Source organism: Podarcis bocagei (assembly GCF_964188305.1).
Source record: "Podarcis bocagei genome assembly, chromosome: 12".
Classification (NCBI taxonomy): Eukaryota; Metazoa; Chordata; class Lepidosauria; order Squamata; family Lacertidae; genus Podarcis; species Podarcis bocagei.
Window position 1 is genome coordinate 44,200,817 of NC_138137.1, and position 19,223 is coordinate 44,220,039.

The following is a 19,223-nucleotide window of genomic DNA, read 5'->3' on the forward strand; positions in this document are numbered from 1 at the left end:
AACGATTATGATACTATTTTATTTCTTTAAAGCTTATAATGAAACCTTTGAGACTTTCCCCAGTTTTAAATAAACATCATAGAGGCTGGGTCTGACCTGGATTTAAATGCCTCTTTTGTACAATGGATTAAGTGTAGTTTTGGAAGTTAAGCATTAACAAGCCTGGAATACCGTGCATATGCAGTAGAAGCTGCAGAATACCTATTTATCTGAAATAAATTGCCCCTGAAAGAGCTGACTGTGTGTGTGTGTTTCTGACCATTTCTGGAATTACTCTGTGCAGTGCTATAAAACTTTGTTTCCCAGTCTGCTAAATTGTTCTGCAGACTGTCTGCTTCCAGTAATATAGAGTCTTTGCACGTATTCAAATGCAAGTGCCATAGCTGGTTCCTCTCCTTATTGACGTCAGGATTGCTAGAACTGCTGTCACCTCCACATGAGTAATCAAGCAAACATTTGTGATTGTCAGAATAGGAAAGGGTGCAGTTTTAAAATATTGCAACTAAAGCAGAGGAGGAAACAAACGCATCTTTCAAATAATTTAAACTTGTTCATTGTACTGTCAGTTTACCATTAGAGAAATAATTTTGTAAATCCAAAAAAAGAAAAGGAGCACAGGATGCTTGGGAGATTCCTTGTAAACTTTCAAATATTATCCAGCCATTTTAAGAAATTGAAAAGTGTCTTTAGTACTTCTCATTGTGCATGTAAGTTACAAGAGAGAGGGATTTCCCCTGTGATTCATGCTCAGTTCTTTATATGCTCGTCTTACATCCCAAAATGAATACATTGGGCACTTTTGGCACGAACTTTTTCAAATATTGTAATTTATCATGACAACGTCATATAGAGCAAACCGTTGGGCATAGTTTTCTTCCTATGCAGTTTCAGTATAAGCAGCTGCTTGGTGCAGTAATAGCCCCTGTACAGTATTTCCATGAATGAAATGTTGTACTAAGATGGGGAAGATTCACTTTCAAGTTGACATTAAATGATGGACTTGCTGACTCGCCTTTTGACAAGTTGCTAGTTCTTGTGTTCTTCATTTGTAAAATGAGTCTCAGAGCTTCTTTGTGTTCAATACACAATGTAGTGTTTAGACAAGAAAAAATTAAAAATGGTTTTTATCATTAACTTTCACAAATAGACTGACTATTGCTATAAAAGGACTACAAAAATGATTACCCCTCTGTCCCCATCAAAGTTATACAATATAGGACTGCATTGTCATTTCAACCAAAAAAGGCTCTTTCAGTTTTCACTGGGGTGAAGTACCATGTGCCAGTGCTTTATGTGTTACATTTCTGAAGCAAGAAGCAGAAGTATGAATTATATTTCACCTGCTATTGGAAACCCAATTGTCATTGTAATATATTGACATCAGGCAGGTGCCTTCACTGTTCTCCCTTCAGTGCCTGCTAAAAACATTTTTGTTTAGGCAGGTCTACCCTGACATGTAGAATATTGATGTGTGATTTAATCTGTTTTTGGCTTATTGATGATTTTATTTCATTTAATATTTTAAATTGTTGTTATTTAACAGGTTTTCCTGATAATTTTATTGTTTTATTCTCTAGGTAAATGTCTCTAGAATCTTTTTTTTTTTTACAATTAAGCAATGTATGAATTTTATGAAATAACTAAAATGATATAAGCTGATATAACTTTTACTGTATTGGAAAACAGCACATCATGTTTCAAAGGCTAAACCTTAATTTCACCCTGGAGACCTTTTGCCAAATCATCATCACTGGTATGCAGGTGCTCACACTGCTAATGTCTTCCTGTTATTTTTCACCAATGCAATAGGTTTCTGTAGCGGGATCAACAACTGGAAGAGGATCTCCCTCTGTAACTGTAGTGCAATTGCCTTCTGGTCAAACGGTCCACGTGCAGGGAGTGATTCAAGCAACTCAGCCTTCAGTTATTCAATCACCACAGTTGCAATCTGTTCAGGTTAGTTGCATGTCTCTTAACGTTCCTGCAGGCTTTACTTAACCTTTACTTGGCATCACTGACTTCTAATTTTTGCCCTAGCAATGGAGAGAAGAGCTTCATTGTATTTCATACCAAGGGTAGGCTGCCGGTTGACTCATATTCTGCCATCAGGAGAATAGAAAGATGATACTTCTGTCTGCTTCTTTAAAGAGTGATTACCTCAAACCAGAGCACGTAGGCTTGTACCTTATACATACATAAAGATTGTCTCATTGTTATGCCCATGTGCTGCTGTTTCCCCCCCTCTTTTTGTGTGTGGATAATCTAACAATATTGCAAGGTATGCAGTGGCCAGGAACTCTGCATGTCACTAATTGTGACATATATGCTAGGAAAAAATCATGCATAGATGTGATATTTATAATAATAATAATAATAATAATAATAATAATAATAATAATAATAATTTATTATTTATACCCCGCCCATCTGGCTGGGCTTCCCCAGCCACTCTGGGCGGCTTCCAAAAGAATATTAAAATACTATAATACATCAAACATTAAAAGCTTCCCGAAACAGGGCTGCCTTCAGATGTCTTCTAAAAGCCTGGTAGTTGTTGTTCTCTTTGACATCTGGTGGGAGGGTGTTCCACGGGGAAGGCGCCACTACCGAGAAGGCCCTCTGCCTGGTTCCCTGTAACTTGGCTTCTCGCAGTGAGGGAACTGCCAGAAGGCCCTCGGTGCTGGACCTCAGTGTCCGGGTAGAACGATGGGGGTGGAGACGCTCCTTCAGATATACTGGACCAAGGCCGTTTAGGGCTTTAAAGGTCAGCACCAACACTTTGAATTGTGCTCGGAAACGTACTGGGAGCCAATGTAGGTCTTTCAAGACCGGTGTTATGTGGTCTCTGCGGCCGCTCCCAGTCACCAGTCTAGCTGCCTCGTTCTGGATTAGTTGTAGTTTCCGGGTCACCTTCAAAGGTAGCCCCACGTAGAGCGCATTGCAGTAATCCAAGCGGGAGATAACCAGAGCATGCACCACTCTGGCGAGGCAGTCCGCAGGCAGATAGGTTCTCAGCCTGCGTACCAGATGGCACTGGTAAACAGCTGCCCTCGATACAGATTTGACCTGTGCCTCCATGGACAGCTGTGAGTCCAAAATGACTCCCAGGCTGCGCACCTGGTCCTTCAGGGGCACAGTTACCCCATTCAGGACCAGGGAATCCTCCACACCTGCCCGCCTCCTGTCCCCCAAAAACAGTACTTCTGTCTTGTCAGGATTCAACCTCAATCTGTTAGCCGCCATCCAACCTCCAACCGCCTCCAGGCACTCACACAGGACCTTCACTGCCTTCACTGGTTCTGATTTGAAAGAGAAGTAGAGCTGGGTATCATCTGCATACTGATGAACACCCAGCCCAAATCCCCTGATGATCTCTCCCAGCGGCTTCATGTAGATGTTGAAAAGCATGGGGGAGAGGACAGAACCCTGAGGCACCCCACAAGTGAGGGCCCAGGGGTCTGAACACTCATCCCCCCCCCACTTTCTGAACACGGCCCAGGAGGAAGGAGCGGAACCACTGTATAACAGTGCCCCCAGCTCCCAACCCCTCTAGACGGTCCAGAAGGATGTTATGGTTGATTGTATCAAACGCCGCTGAGAGATCCAGCAGAATCTGGATAGTTCCTTCAGCACTGGTGTTACCTTTGCTTGGTGTAGTTTCCGGACCAAATGTAAGGGCAGCCAAAACAGAGCACATTTCAAAATTATCCAATTGTAAAGCACTCCCAGCAACCACAGTCACTTAAGCCTCCAGCGACAATGATGGATTGAGTACTCCTAGATACATTACATACCTGTTCTTGCATTTACCTTTTAAGCTCTCTGCCATTATGCTCTATGTTTTTCTCTCTCTCCAGCTGCATTCCTGCAAACTGTTCTGCTCCTAGGCCCCTTTTGTTCCTTTCTCCCACTCTTCTTATACTATTATTTGTAGATTATCCTCTCCTCTTCTGCCCGTCAAAGATATATATTTGCCATTTACTGAAAAAATGCATTTCTACCTGCAGAGCTCTTTCTAGTTTGTCATTAATTCACCTCAATGTTTCCTTCTTCCATATCAAGATTCTGCACATGCTGTTAGGGGCATTGCTAGGTATTTAAAATAATCAGGGTATAGGCTCATGAAACAAAATTTGCATATGCTAATATATAACTAGATAGAAGCAAGTATGGTACCCAACACTCCTGTTCTGCTAATGGAAGAGACATGCACTAGAGGATCAGAACTTTTCATTCCTCTACTCAGCAGTCTCCCCCTTTCCCGCCCTCAAAATAGGCACTTGAGAACTGGGGGACACGCTGGAGAAAATTTGGCGATCACACTGGGGGAAAGAGAGGAGACAGATCTGGCACTGTGTTGGCAAAACACCTCTGGCACTGCTTTGGGTGCGACCCAATAATAATAGGTGATCGGGGATATGACCAGCACAGTGATTTGAAGTATGTCCAGCAGCTCTGCAAGCAAGGTTTTAAAAAGTTGTTGTTGTTTTTTTAAAAAATAGGGGTGGTGTAGGCAGGGAATCCAAGATCCAGTACAAAACACCTGAGGATTCACCCCTCTGGGCTACCCCCTACCAATAGCCTTACTATTAGATACTGGTGTTGCTGTCTTTAATTTACAAAGCATTGCTAAATTTTCAAAGCAGTTTTATGACAGTCCTGTGAGATGGATCACTGGTAGTAAAATCTCCTCTGCAAATCTGGATTCCATGCTGCAAGTTAACTCTTCTGAGTCGACTCCTAAGATGGTTAATTTTTTGATGTTCATATTTTAGGTAGCATCAGCTACAAGTGCAGATGAATCTACAGAGTCAGAGGTTGTCATTGATTCTCAGAAACGGAGGGAGATACTTTCAAGGAGGCCTTCATATCGGTAAGCTATAATTTCGTGTTGTAACAATTGGTGCCTTTCGGTTAAAATGAGTCACCCATTTCATGGGCCAGCTGCTTTTAAATGTATATGTGTTTTTACTTGTGTCAGAAAAATTCTGAATGAACTTTCTTCTGATGCACCCGGTGTCACTAAGATTGAAGAAGGAAAGCCAGAGGAAGAAGGAGCACCTTCCGGCATCCCTGCCATGGCAATGCCAACGAGCCTTTATCAGACTAGCACCGGGCAGTACAGTATGTATCCCATAACATCAAACAAGATATTTAGCTTTCGTTCTTAAAACCAAAATGTAAATTGCAAACTTAGTAAGCTAGATCTATTGTGGAGAGTGGGGGGAATATTCAAGGAAAAGTCTCAGTATGAGCAGAGTTGAAATATCTGTGATGGAGAACTTATTTAAAAGGTTGTTTGAGAATGGAACATTTAACTTTGCATTGTGTTGTTCCTGTTCTGACACCTAAAATCTATACCCTATAATCTAGCATTACATAATCTAGTCATGTAAGGAAAAAATAACAGCTTATTCTTATTCTTTTCTCTCTTTAAAATTCAAATAAAATTTATGCAGCTGTTTTGTACTGTCTTCTGTTGTACAAGATTTCACTGATAAAAGTTGTCTTTGCACGGCAAAGCATCCCTTGAGGCAATACAAAGTTGACTTAGATCAGGCTTGGGGAATGTGTTACTAGATTTTTAGTTCCCATAATTCCTGACCATTCACCATGCTGGCTTGGGCAGAAAAGTGTTGGAGTCCAAATATATCTGAAGAGCTACAAGCGACCCTTTCCTGAGTTAGACTGTATCCAAATTACAAAAGTGTTAGTACACACTGGATCAGTGTTTCCTAAACCTCTGATAGCTGAGTCACCCTTATTTTCTTCTAAATCAACACAGGAGGAGTACTACACACACTCTCTCTCTTTATATATATATGAGAAAATAGCATAACCAAGATTAGAGAATTGCAGAGGTGAAATGGGAGGCCTTTTCTGAGGACAGGTAATTCTGTTCTCTGTCTGTATCAGGTGAAATCACTTGCTCCGGATGCAAAGACTCAGCAGTGTTGCCTACATTTGTAGAAGAAGACTGACTGGAAAGCAGTGGTTGCAGAGCCTCAAAAGAGCTCTTCATCATTGATTTCTTATGGCACACTACTAGTTCTTTTAAGGTGCACTAACGTGTCCCAACACACAGTTTAGGAATGGCTGGATTAGAGCTGTTCCAAAGACTCTTGTTTCCGTTGGTTAATACCATTATTGCTTTTGTTAAGTTGCTATAGCCCAAGGTGGAGCAATCCAGATCTCTAACCAGGCATCTGACGGCGTTCAGGGGTTGCAGACATTAACAATGACAAATTCAGGAGCTCCTCAGCCCGGTGCTACAATTGTACAATATGCAGCCCAAACAGCTGATGGCACACAACAGTTCTTTGTACCTGGGAGTCAAGTTGTTGTCCAAGGTATGCTTTCATTTTATATTTGCTTTTAAATGGCATTTGTATGTCTCTATTTGTTTTGAACTCTTAATAGATTTTTCAACAGAAAAGTGGGCTATAAGTAGCCAGCAAATAACAAACAAAAACAGGAAAAGACCCTCTTCCCTTAACAGAATACAACTACAAAATGACAGAGTTAAGGTAAAATACTTAATGATGAGCTTACAAACATGAAAATAAAGTTTAACAGTCAATATGGTAAAATATGCACTTTAGGCAAATATATGTGTTTCGTAGCCAATTCATCTAAGGAGCAGAGCATGATTTGATAAACTTTAATCATTGCTAGAAAAAAAATGAAGCAGTGTACTTACATAGCATGGATTCTTGGATAAATTCATGATGCAGTAACTTAGTCTGAAATGTTGAGGTGGGTGCAATGTATTTCTGTATATAATTTGATCAATGTTGACCTTTTCACTGTGTGAGTGGTTCCTGCATTGGAAAAGCTTATTTTTGTTCCTTTTTGATGTATATATTTACTAGGACACCAGGGTTGTTTCTGTGGTCTTTTGGATGCTATGCCAGGGAGTGACTTGTTCTGGTGTAGTGGTTAAGAGCGGTAATCTCGTAATCTGGGGAACTGGGTTCGCGTCTCTGCTCCTCCACGTGCAGCTGCTGGGTGACCTTGGGCCAGTCACACTTCTTTGAAGTCTCTCAGCCCCACTCACCTCACAGAGTGTTTGTTGTGGGGGAGGAAGGGAAAGGAGAATGTTAGCCGCTTTGAGACTCCTTAAAGGGAGTGAAAGGCGGGATATCAAATCCAAACTCTTCTTTATCATCCTCTTCTTGCTTTGAAAAAGTCTCTTGCACTTTACTTTCTGCCTTTCCTCTAATGGACATGAAAGAAGGGTTTGTTTTAATGTAGATGGTAGAACAGTTGGTAACTTCAACTTAAGTACCACATTTAAAAGTCAAGAGTCTGCGAAATTCAAGCTCTCTTTAGAGGTTGGCAAACTTGCATATAACTTAATGCACTGTGGAGAAGTAGGTTCTTGTGCCTCCTTGCCTTGGATGTAATGTCTAGAGATGAAGCACGTAATACACAGAAGTCTGATAATCTGTGATCTTTACCAGGCAAAATGAGAGGAGAGATTTGCAAGTTGTTGTTGTTTCAATTTTGTTACAAGCAAGTAGTATATAAATTTTGTTAATAAATAAAATAGCCACAAATGTTTTAGGCATGTACTCTTCAGCTACACATTGTGCCCAGCTTATGGTGACAAGTGCACATTCTGTCATGCTATACTACTGTGTGTTGCTTATGTACACTGGATGATGCGTGAATAGGAATTAGATTAAATGTTTCTTAGTCTTAGAGATATTGATAAACTGCAAAATGATCCTAAGATGCTAGTGTGAAGCCACAAAGAAGCAGAGTCAAGATTATTCTATTATTAAGTAATTAAATCTCTATACCACCTTTCATCTGAGGATCACAGGGTAGTTTACAATATAAACATGGAAAAAATACATAACACAATAACAAACAAAAACAACCCCCCCTCCAGCTTAAAATGCCATAGATTGTTTAATTAGCCAAAGGCCTGAGATAAGAGGAATGTTCTTGTCTGGTGCCTAAAGATATATAACGAAGGTGCCAGGTAAAAGTTGTGTTCAAAAGTGGTAATCTTATTTAATTCTAATCTCATTTAGTTACCAGTTTTCCCAAAGGAAATGGCTAGGACTACAGCTACCTCAATTGACATGTCACAATAAACCAGTGTTGCTGGGTTATTATGGTTTGCTAGGAAAGGGAAGTGTGCTGTTGAACACTGTCAAATTACACCCACTTCTCTCCTTCCCTGATGTGAGCAGGATAAACAAACCAGGAAGCCAACAATTATGACTGACTTCCTGTAACATCCAAACCCAGGATTGTGGCTTGCTCCCCAACTAGCCAGTACTCCTAAACCAACAGTTTTAGTCTGGTTAGCAATACTGGCTTGGTAGGAAGGAAGAAACAATGATCTGAGGTCTAGACCTCATGGAAAGCTGAGCTTAATTATGATGCCCTGGTTTGTTTATCCCACCAGGAGAGGAGGAGTGAAGTAGGAGCCATCAGACAACAAATCATGTTTGCAATAAACCATGATAAGCAGCCACTTTGTGAACACTGCCTGGAAAGCTGCTACAATAATGAAAAGAGATTGTTAACTTCTCTTGTGCACAGAGTAAACCAGGCCTGTTGAGCAAAATAGGAAGGAGGTTGAGAGAGAGGATATGAGGGTGAAATATACTCGGAGTCGACAGTGGATATCATGCTCTTTATTCAGCTCATAGTGGTGAGGAGGAATGGAAGTTCCCCCAAAATATCTGCTTTATATACATTATTTACACAATGGGATGCACATGATTGGCTAATTCCGGGATTTTCCTGTAGGCCAATCAGGTTGTGGATTCACTTCCACCTGGAGCTGGATTGGGTGGCTCCTGCGGACCAATCATACTGCTGCATTGTTCTAGGACCAATCAGACTGCTGCATTCCGAATCTTATTGTTCTAGGACCAATCAGACTGCTGCATTTTGGATCCTATTCAACTCAGTACATAACAGAGGGTTTCTGAAAATACACCTGGGTGGACATTTACACAACAAAGCAAAGGCACTTCTTACATTAACTTCAGCACTAGAGTACTTTCTTTTTGCACTCTTGTGTTGCCTCTTCACTGACGTGGAAACTAAGTCAGGGGTGGACAGACTTCAGGCTCAATGGAACTAATTTGATTTTTACTATAACCTCCAGATCTACCACCTAGAGCCAGATCAGAATGATGGCACAGGGAGACTTCTGCACACTTAGAATTGCTGCTCAGCCAATGCATTTGTTCTCACTGATGTTGGAGTGCTTTCTCACACAAATCCATTCCTGCTTTCCCCACAAGCTTTCTTCATTTCAGCAAGCTAATTGTGTGTGACAGAGCCTTCTAGTTGTTGCTAGTGCTAAACCTCTGGGAGTCTAAAGCTCCTGCTGATCCACTGAAAATCACCCAGAGATTTACCTGTAGATCCCAAACTATCTTCTGCCCACCCTGAACTAAAGCATTTCTGTTCCTTTGTCACTGCTTCTATTCCATGCTGAGGACCAAAATGTGCATGGCTTTTTATAGCAACAACCATATACATTTGGTGACTCCTGTGATTGCACTCCTTTGTCATCACACCAGAGGCTGAATGGAATTCTGGTTCCAAAAACTGCATATGAGAGCCTCTTAGTCCAAGTAGTTTATATACAAGTGGTTATTGCCCCGTAACATTCTGCAATGGAGTGCCTATAATAGTTGTTGGCCTTGATGCTGGAAAGAGTCTATGTACAGAAATGGTAGAGGCTCACTACATGGCTGTTGGAGATAAGAAGAAATTCCTATCAGCCACAAGATCTGCAGGAAAATATTTATGAGAGGTTAGTGTGAACTGATGGGTTTGGGGAAAATCAACACCATCTTTTTTGTCTCTTAGTAGTTACCAAGAGCTGTGCAATTTTTATCAAGTGCAAGTATGCCAAGGGATAATTGCCGAGGGCAACATGCCTTGAAAGGCAGGGTAGCAATGCATGAAAAGTAGATAAATAACAATGGAAAAGTTATTCAGGTGGGTTTATATTCTTGCTTACTTAGAAGTGAGGATAAAGGTAAGAACATACTGCCCCGAGGGTCAGAGGTACTGTGCCTCTGAGTGTCTGTTGCAGGGAAACAGCAGTCCACAGAGGATATTGCCTTTATGTCTTGATTGTGGGATATCTGGCTAGTCAGTGTGAGGAACAGGATGCTGAACTTGACGACCTTTGCTCTGTTAACTGGTTTTGCAGAGCTGAAAGGAGGCACACTCTAGCCTCTGTCACTAGCCAGCTGACTTAGGACCAACTGGAAGGCTGCTTCCCCTGCCTCCCAGGTAGAAAATTAGGACAAAAAGGAGACCAACCTGACTCTTTCCGCTAGCTAGTGAAGAAGCTTCCTTTCCTCTTCCCTCCCCTTTCTTTTCCCCTTTTGTATCACGTCTATTAGACTCTGAGCAGGGGCTGTTTCATCTTTTAATATATGTATAGTGCTTGGAGAAATGTAGGTGTTTTAGTAAATGTTAAGTTGCCATCATCATGAAGCAGGAGGGCTCCTCTTACCGTGTCTTGACTGTCTAGTATGCCACAAAATTCAACATGGTACGAAACAGTTCTACCCTGGCTTGCCAACTTTTAATTCATACAGATACTGAATTGCATTATTGTTTAAAGTACAGTTTTCAGAACCTTTATTTTGAAAAGCGTTGGCACCGAAATAACATCTGCCCTTGCTGCAGATGCGTCTGTGGAGCCTGATTTATAGCCAGCTCCCTGGATCTGTGCCTGCCTTTGTATTGCGGGGAGAGCGAAGCTAGGCTATATAAAAAGTCTGAAGTGATTGTTTGTTAGCAAAGGTTTTCCCTGGGCTCCTGTTTCAACGAGCTGCTCCAGTGAGAAAGCACATTAATGACGGGGTAGGCTAGTGAGGTCATTATGATGTCAGTGCTGGAGCTTGTAATCCTGCACATGCTTGCTTGTTTGGAACATTTCATGTTCTTCTGGTGGCAGAGGAGAAGCCTTTGAGCAGACGCTGGCCATGGCTGTAACCAGAGACGAAACCGGTAGGCAATTCTGTAAGCTTCTTTTTCAAAAGGGGAAATTGGGGCTGTAGTCCTGCTCACAGCTGGACTGCTGAAATCCCATAGAATCTGTGGGATTTAGGCAGCCAGATTGCAAGCAGGGGGAATTGTTTGCTAGAACACCCAGCGACAGCGTTGCTGGTCTAGAGCACTTAGTTACCAAGCACATTTTTTTTATAGACTCTTGGAAGCTGTCATTAACATTTCTTTAGCTGATGCAGCATTTTAGTTAGTTAGTCCGATGGGTGCTCTTTCAGTTTTTGTGCTGTTTTTCCTTGCTAACGTGAGCTTTGAAGCAATTCTTTTATTTAAGCAGTGAGAACAAGGAACTTGTCTCCCTTGGTGCTTTTTTTGAATGATTAAACAGCTTGGAAGTATATGAAAGATTGCTTCTTCAGCTTCCGGCAGCCAGTGTGTAGTTGTGTGGACTGTGCTCACTTCAGCCATGTAATCGGTCTTCCATCTCTGACAGGTAATAAAGAGCAGAAATGAAATCTGAGTGGCCCGCGTGGGTGCTCCAGCAATGCTTTGGGCTTGATGATTTAGTTATTTTGCGCCTCCTCCACTCGAAAAACTGCCTGTTCCACAGCAGAGTTCAGCAGGCTGACGTCAGATAGATTTCCTGGAATCGCGTTTCAGCGGGGCTGGAAAAGTTAAACTCCACAAACAACAAACACATTGACGTCAGCTGCGAGTCATGCTGTGATTTAGTCAGTTCCTTTCTGCTTCAACCAGTGCTGCCACCGCTGCTGGCATGTTTGTTACAGCGTTAATTCAGTAGCCTGCATGCTGTCTCTGGAGCTAAGTAAGCCTGGCTTGTGTGTCTTTTGTTTGTTTGCTGATCCAACGGGATATTTTCTTTAAATAATAGTAATAAAAGACCTCAGGCTCACACGAGCAAAAGGACCAGGAGCAGTGCAGCAGACTCGAGTGAAGTTTATAATCCTTGTGGTAAAGGTTGCTAGCCGTGTGTGGAGGGGAATGTGGATGAAACTCAGATTTCTGTTATATGTAGCATGCCTGGTTCTGCTTGCCAGCACTGAATGGCAGTTTTAAATATATATATATTTGTGGTGGGAATCAGGAGTGGACTGATCATTCCTTGCAGGTACAGTTTTGCAGGTACATAGGATGGTTATTTTATGAATTATGGTTTAGTTACTGAATGAAACCTGGATTCACCCCCCCCTTCCCTATTTCAATTTATATAGCAAAAAAACAGTAACAGCTATAAACATTGCAGATAGCTATATTGATACCTGGGGGGGGGGGGGCAAAAATTAGGGCCAAGTAAAATGTCTCAGAGTAATGGAGAAGCTTTGGAGTTCTCAATATTTTTTCTGGATGTTAAAATTACAAAAAGGGGTGTGTATGGGGGAGCATGGGGGGGATAGCAAGTTTGGCATAATGGACAAAACCAGAGTTCTCCAGTTTGTTTCAGTTTTGAGGTGGAGTTCTGTAAGCAAAGCTTGATTAAATGACTCCATGCAATGTACAAAATAGGTTCCAGGTTGCAATAAGGGTAAAGGGGAACAATGACACAATGACTGTTGTGCTTTTCTCAAACTGAAACTTGGCAAAAGTTGAACAGTGTATACATTTTTGGGAATTTTTTTATTTATTTCATAAAATGTATACACTGCTTGATTGGAAAAAAACAACACCCTCAAAGCAGCTCACATAAAACCAGAATAGCATCTGTTTACTTCTGCATTTTTGCGTGATGTTTTAAAGCCACTTTCATCACACAGGAATTTAAAATGTTGATGGTCAGCAGTGTCAAAACTTCATAATGTGGGGGGTGGGACACAACCCCCCCCCCCGAAATGGAAGTAGGAGCAAAAAAAATAGGGTGAATGAGATTCCTGCTCCCCAAAATGCTTTTCTTATGACCATAGAAAGAGACAGCACCATAGCTGTCAACGTTTCCCTTTTTTTAAGGGAAATTCCCTTATTCCAAATAGGATTCCTCACAAGAAAAGGGAAAATTTGACAGCTATGGACAGCACATCTAAATGTTCAGTCTTTATGTCCCTGAACTTCCCTGAAGAAGGACTAGCAGGGTAAGACATTCATTGGAATATTATCTCTGTTATCTATCCTACTGCTTTCTGCTCCTACTTCCCCATATTTTACAAAGAACAATATTGGACATTGCTTGGTAGTGGTCACCATGACAACAGATTCAATAGATAATAATTGCAGAATTTATCTGGCTGCATTGACATTTGTTCTGTTAAAGGACAGAGGACGAAAATGTACTTTTTGATATTTACTTGCATTTAGCTATTAACTACGTTTAGCAAAAGTGAGGTAGAGCCCAAGCAAAATCTGCCAGTTTGGCAGCCCATCCCATTTTCTGTGATCATTGGCTTTGAGAGATCAAGAGAGCATCCATCTGTCTGGACAGACCTAGGCTGACCTGAGGCTCTTGCTTCCTACATGTGGGGTGATGAAGGCCCTGTTAAAATTCTGTTTAAAAATCCCTGTGTTTTCTGGAGTTACTGATTGCTGGTACCTCTCAAAATAGGTCTGCAAAATATGTGACCCACCAGGCTGAAAATGGCCTCCTACAGCTATATATAGTGGCCTGCCAGGGCTTGAGGAACTTGGTTGCCCATTAATTAGCTAACTTAGTTGGTAGAGCATGAGACTCTTAATCTTAGGATGGTGGGTTCGAGACCCATGTTGAACAAAATATTTTTCAGTTGCAGGGAGTTGAACTAGATAACACTTGTGGTCCCTTCCAACTCTACAATTCTATGATTCTATGGTTTCTCTTATGATTGTTTTTATTTATTTATATTTATAGAAATATTTATATACCACTATTCATAAAAATATACCAGAGTGGTTTACAGCAATTTTTGCTATTGTTTATAAATTAAGTCACATCTATAGTGTGTTAAGCCCTATGTAGAGTATAGTATAAAGTCCCAACACTTTGTCACAGAGATGGAGAAATGTCTCGTAGCTGCTAAGGAGAGGGCTTTTTCAATACAGTCATACCTCGGGTTGAATATGCTTCATGTTGAGCACGTTCGAGTTGTGCTCTGCGGCAACCCGGAAGTAACTGAGCACGTTACTTCTGGGTTTTGCCGTTCACGCATGCACAGACGCTCAAAATGACGTCATGTGCATGCGCAGAAGCGGTGAAAAGCGATGTGCGCAGATGTGCCGTCGCTAGTTACGTTTGCTTCTGGATGCGAACGGGGCTCCAGAACAGATCCTGTTTGTATCCAGAGGTACCACTGTAGTGGCTTCCCAGCTGTATGATGCCTTCTTCAGAAAAGCTCACCTCACATCTACATTGTGGTATTGTCCATCCCACCTTTTTATTTTCCTGGGCATCTTAGTTTTTGATTGTTTTTGTTTTATAAGAAAACATGTTTGTAGTGCTTTTTAGACCTTTGAACATTTCTGTGTTGCTGGTTTTCTCTACAGTAAACAATGCACTTTTTGTTCTGTTTGCACTTGAATAGATGGAGAACATTCTCGTCTGGATCTTCATCTATTTGAATATTTTTAGGCTGCCCATCATCCACAGATCTCAGGGTGGATTGTATAACTTTAAAATAACACAACCACCACATCCATATTAAGTAAATAAAGATCAGGTAAAAATACCATGTTAAAACTACCAAAATGAACTTCAGCAGCAGACTAATATCCCCAAGCTGCTTGGGCAAAAAAGCAGATCTTAGCCAGGTGCTGAAATGTCAAAACTTTTGGTGCCTGGGGAAAGGCATTCCGTAACCGGGGCGCCAACAACTGAGAAGGCCCTATCTGTGACACCGCAGTGGTGGGACAATGGGAGAACCTCCTCAAATCTAAGGAACTGGTCACAGAATGTGAATTAAGTTCTTCCTGGTATTCGAAACCAACATGCTAACCAACGTTTTAGATCATGGAACTGTGTGACATTTCTTTTGTGTCATTTTCTTCTTTTGTTGCAGCTGCTACAGGTGACATGCCAACTTACCAGATCCGAACTCCAACCACAGCCTTACCTCAAGGGGTAGTCATGGCAGCATCCCCAGGAACATTGCATAGCCCACAGCAGCTCGCAGAAGAAGCAACGCGTAAAAGAGAGCTAAGGCTCATGAAAAATAGGTATTGCTATTTCAAGAAAAAGCAATGAGTTGAATTTACTTTCAGGAGCTGATGACAGGAAAGATGGGGGTGGTAAATCAGTATAGTTGCTAAGGAACATTTTCCCAAAGATAAAATTGGCCAATGGGTTTTTCCACGTAATTTACTGGGGAGAAGAGTGCAGTGCCTTCTCTCTTGACTGCTGATGACCTTTGCCCTGGCACTTAAAGTGCCGTTGAATACTATACAGTTGCATTACTGAATCTTTGTGGCTTTTAAAGCAGGATTCCTCAATCTGGTGCCTCCCCAGATGTTTGGCCTACAACACCCATCAGCTCTAGCAAGCATGGCCACGCTGGCTGGAGATCGTGAGAATTGTAGTCCAATAAATTTGGAGGACCCCAAGTTCAAAAAAGCTGCTTTAGAACAACTGTTCTCCAAAGGCCAAACAGCCAAACTTCCACCACTTCATGTGGATTTGAAACAGGCTGTGGCTGTTTGGGACAAGAGTCAGCCTAGTCTGTGCAGGTTTCTAAGTTCACCAACCTGCCAACTATCCAAATAGAAAAGAAACACAATTTCTTCACTTGCTATGGGGATATAAATGGCAACAAACCTCCTGAAGTTCCTTATGAGATCATGGAAAACTTAGATTACCTTTGCTTTATAGTTCCTGAGGGGGAGATAGGAGGTTAAAGTGAGGTTAGGTTATTGAATTTATGCATTGCTCCCCGCTGAAGAAGTCCTGAAGCGATTTACAACCAAGTAAAATATAAAGTAACAGAATTGTATGAACACGGGGAGAGCATTCCATAAACAAGGGGCTACGACAGAGAAGGCCCGTTCTGTCTTTGTCACCCTCTGGACCTCCCTCTGAGGTGGCACACACTGGTTGCTTTTGGCAATGCATATTATTGGGTGTTTTGTAGAGTTCTCCCCCTTAAGATCTATAGCTTATGAAATGCTATATTCAGTATTTTCATATATTATACGACTATATATGGTGTAGATGTGGTGAGAGGTTATATTTATGCATTTCTCTTATTGCCAGTGTTTGGGATATGAATTTGAGGCAGGCAATTTCAATGTAGCCTCTGCTTCTATAAAGGAAGGGTGGAAGTGTTTTGCTTAATTTGAGGGGTATTCTGTTAACTTCCCAACAACTGATTTCGTGTCTGTTACAGCAAAACAAATTTGCTGTAATTTGCAATTTGGATATCTCCCCTCCCCCCTTTTGTGGTGGTGGTCAGCTTATTTGTGCTATTTGTGTGTCTTGTTTTTGGTGTCAGTGCATGACCTCTGATATTAATGTCTGCTGTTGGCATGCGCTTTGTAGGAAAAAGTCGTCTCAGTTGTAACTAACCCTGCCATTGCTCACTGCATCCATGGTATTGCTTTTTCTCATGCCCTTTCTCTTAAATTGCTCATCCATAAAAATTCATGCCTTAGATTCCAGATGTTTGCACTCTCTTTTTCTCTTTCATTCTCTTACCAGGTTTAGCCTTGTGTCTGCCATCAGTAACACATGTGCAACACGCACCAGTTTTTCTTAAGGTGTACTTTCTTTCTGTATAAATAAATATGGTAGCTAGTAGGATCCCAGCTTGAGTGTGCAGATGTTTCTAGGAGGAAATCTTGCCCACCCCCTCGTGTAAGCAGAAGTGCCTTTTGTTTGTGAACCCTACAAAAAAGAGGGTGGATCCCACCCCATAAAATCTCCCTAGCTTTTAGGTGAGTTAACAGAAACTGAGGCGCTGATGGCATGGCTGAAAGCTTCTCACTGTTGCTTGTTTGGGCTTATTTACAATATTTATATACTGCTTTTCAACAACAACAAAAATGTTCTCAGAGCTGTTCACATAGGTGACTTTCAAACATGCTTCAGTTAAGCTGTTTTGAGTTTCAGAGGAGGAGAGAAGACGCTTCAGATTGTTAACCGAGTTCCCAAAATAGTATGAAAAAATGTGCCCATAACAGCAAATCCAAGATAGAAGGTTCCCATATTTACCTAAAGAAGAGCTGGATCTTATTGTATACACCATCGATGGAAGGGATGGACTTTCCCTTCCTTTGTAAAGAGCACAACACGTTTGTTTAAATGCTGTTCCTGTCATTTAGCCATAGCTGGTATAGTAAAGTGGCTTATAATTGGAACTGTAGCTAGTACACCTCCAGTTGGTCTGCTCAGCCATGAACTTACTAGGGAGTCAGGCAAGCCATGCTCTTTCAGTACAGTGAGTTGCGGGTAGAGCTAAGATGCAGCATATCACACAGTGCTTTGGACACTCTTAAGAGATAAGCTATAATAGTTATTTTAAAACTTAAGATCCGAAGTGCAAACCCATTCAGGTTCCTTTTAATGCCTTTATAACTGATTTGACCTTTTGCCCAAAACAGGATTTTGAGGGTCAAAATTTCAGTCTGGTATCTAGACTTCAGACTGAAGAGAAAGCATGACATTGATCTTTGCAGACAGTTTAGTTGATAACATTTTGGCAGACGTAGGCTTTGACGCTTCAGCCCCCTGTTTATGCATGTGAATATGGCGAATTATGGAAACAGATGAGGTGGGATGTTTGTCAGTCCTGTGCTTTTTGTTCTAATGTGAGTTTTGATGTAGCGAGCGGTGCTTTGTTAACATCTGAATAGAACGCTGTCCATCCGTCTGTGTTGCAATTTTCTCACACTGAATATGCTACGTTGACGCTGTTCCTGTGTTTATCACCAAGCTTATCCCGCTGCTCTGCATTGTCTGTAGAATTGGTGGTGTGATTGTTGTACAGTTTACCAATTTGGCACTTGCTGATTTCAGCTTTTCTGGTGCTGGAGGTTCTTTTTTTAAAAATCCAGGTTGTCATTGTGCTGTGCCTTTTCCTATAGTCATTTGCCTTGTGTTGGTTCCAGGGAAGCTGCTCGTGAGTGTCGCAGGAAGAAGAAGGAGTATGTCAAATGTCTTGAAAATCGCGTGGCTGTGCTTGAGAACCAAAACAAGACTCTCATTGAGGAACTCAAGGCCCTCAAAGATCTTTATTGCCATAAAGCAGAGTAACTGGCAATGGGCAATGGACCTTTTTTTTTTTTTTTTTTTTGCTAAAAATGCTAATCAAGGCATGAGATGAAGCAATTCTACAGATTGCCATGTGGCCCTTGAGGAAGGGACAGTGTGTTGCCCTTGCAATCCCAGTTGTCCCTAGGTGTTTTTGAAGAGTTGTTCTAAATTTTGGAAAGCATAACGGTGTCCATATTATATTGACCATCATCACTGCGTTTCCCTGCCCCCTCCCTGCTCCCGCCACTCCAGTAGCATGCCAAAAAGCGTTTTTGTTTGCCCTTTTTACTTCTGCTTTTTTCAGGGAGGCTGCAAAAGAATGTCGACGGCGGAAGAAAGAATATGTGAAATGTCTGGAGAGTCGTGTTGCGATGTTAGAAGTTCAAAACAAGAAACTTATAGAAGAGCTAGAAACCTTAAAAGACATTTGCTCTTCCAAGACAGACTAGTATCAATATTGAAACTGTGAACTGGCTACAGCATGTACAGATGCTTCTGCAGGCAATGTCTAGTCAACAAGAATTATGACTTTTCCTTTGTATCATTTGTCTTCTACTCCAGCCTCTAACATTCCTGAAACGCTGCATTTTTGTAGATTCTTAATTGAAACTTCAGGTGTCTTTCTGATCCAGAAAGAGTCAAATGGTTAAGGCAGTGTCTGTTCCATCTTTTCAAAATGCAACATGTGTAAGAGCTGTTCCTCTGCCCAATCTTTGCATTAATTACTTTAAATGTATAATTTTGGTTGTTCCCACTTGCACCAGTATTTTAAAGTGATCAAAGATAATGCATCCAACACAATAAAATGAAAACCACCCTAAGTATCTCAGGAAAGAGTTATATATATAAATATATATATAAAGGTATGTTGTAATGACATACATGTATTAGAATACTAGTTTACAAATGAATTTATGGCATATTTTTATATTCATCACTTTGTGAAGAAAGTATTGTATTGCTGTCACTGAGTGCCATGGTTGAAACTAGTTTTTAAATAGAACCATGTTGGTTAAACTTTGTAGTGTTTGGTGTTTATTTGAACATCTGGCCCAGCTAA

At 41.2% G+C, this 19,223-nt stretch overlaps 1 protein-coding gene across 9 annotated transcripts in view; it reads left to right on the top strand.

Moving 5' to 3' along the window:
- CREM (cAMP responsive element modulator) overlaps nucleotides 1-18,984 on the top strand; it is a 30,057-nt gene extending 11,073 nt beyond the window's left edge. For 2 of the 9 annotated variants that reach the window (XM_081163836.1, XM_081163834.1), the window contains exons 3-8: nucleotides 1,810-1,956; nucleotides 4,776-4,873; nucleotides 4,982-5,124; nucleotides 6,162-6,350; nucleotides 14,979-15,135; nucleotides 18,019-18,696. In XM_081163836.1, coding sequence (XP_081019962.1) covers nucleotides 1,810-1,956; nucleotides 4,776-4,873; nucleotides 4,982-5,124; nucleotides 6,162-6,350; nucleotides 14,979-15,135; nucleotides 18,019-18,163 — 879 coding nt within the window. In that variant the 3' untranslated portion in view covers nucleotides 18,164-18,696. Of the gene's footprint in view, nucleotides 1-1,809; nucleotides 1,957-4,775; nucleotides 4,874-4,981; nucleotides 5,125-6,161; nucleotides 6,351-6,506; nucleotides 6,528-10,845; nucleotides 11,017-11,376; nucleotides 11,495-11,680; nucleotides 11,828-14,978; nucleotides 15,136-18,018 lie in introns of those variants that run through there. The other 7 variants (XM_081163835.1, XM_081163842.1, XM_081163839.1 and 4 more) reach the window with 7 other exon arrangements.
- Nucleotides 18,985-19,223: the final 239 nt, after the last annotated feature.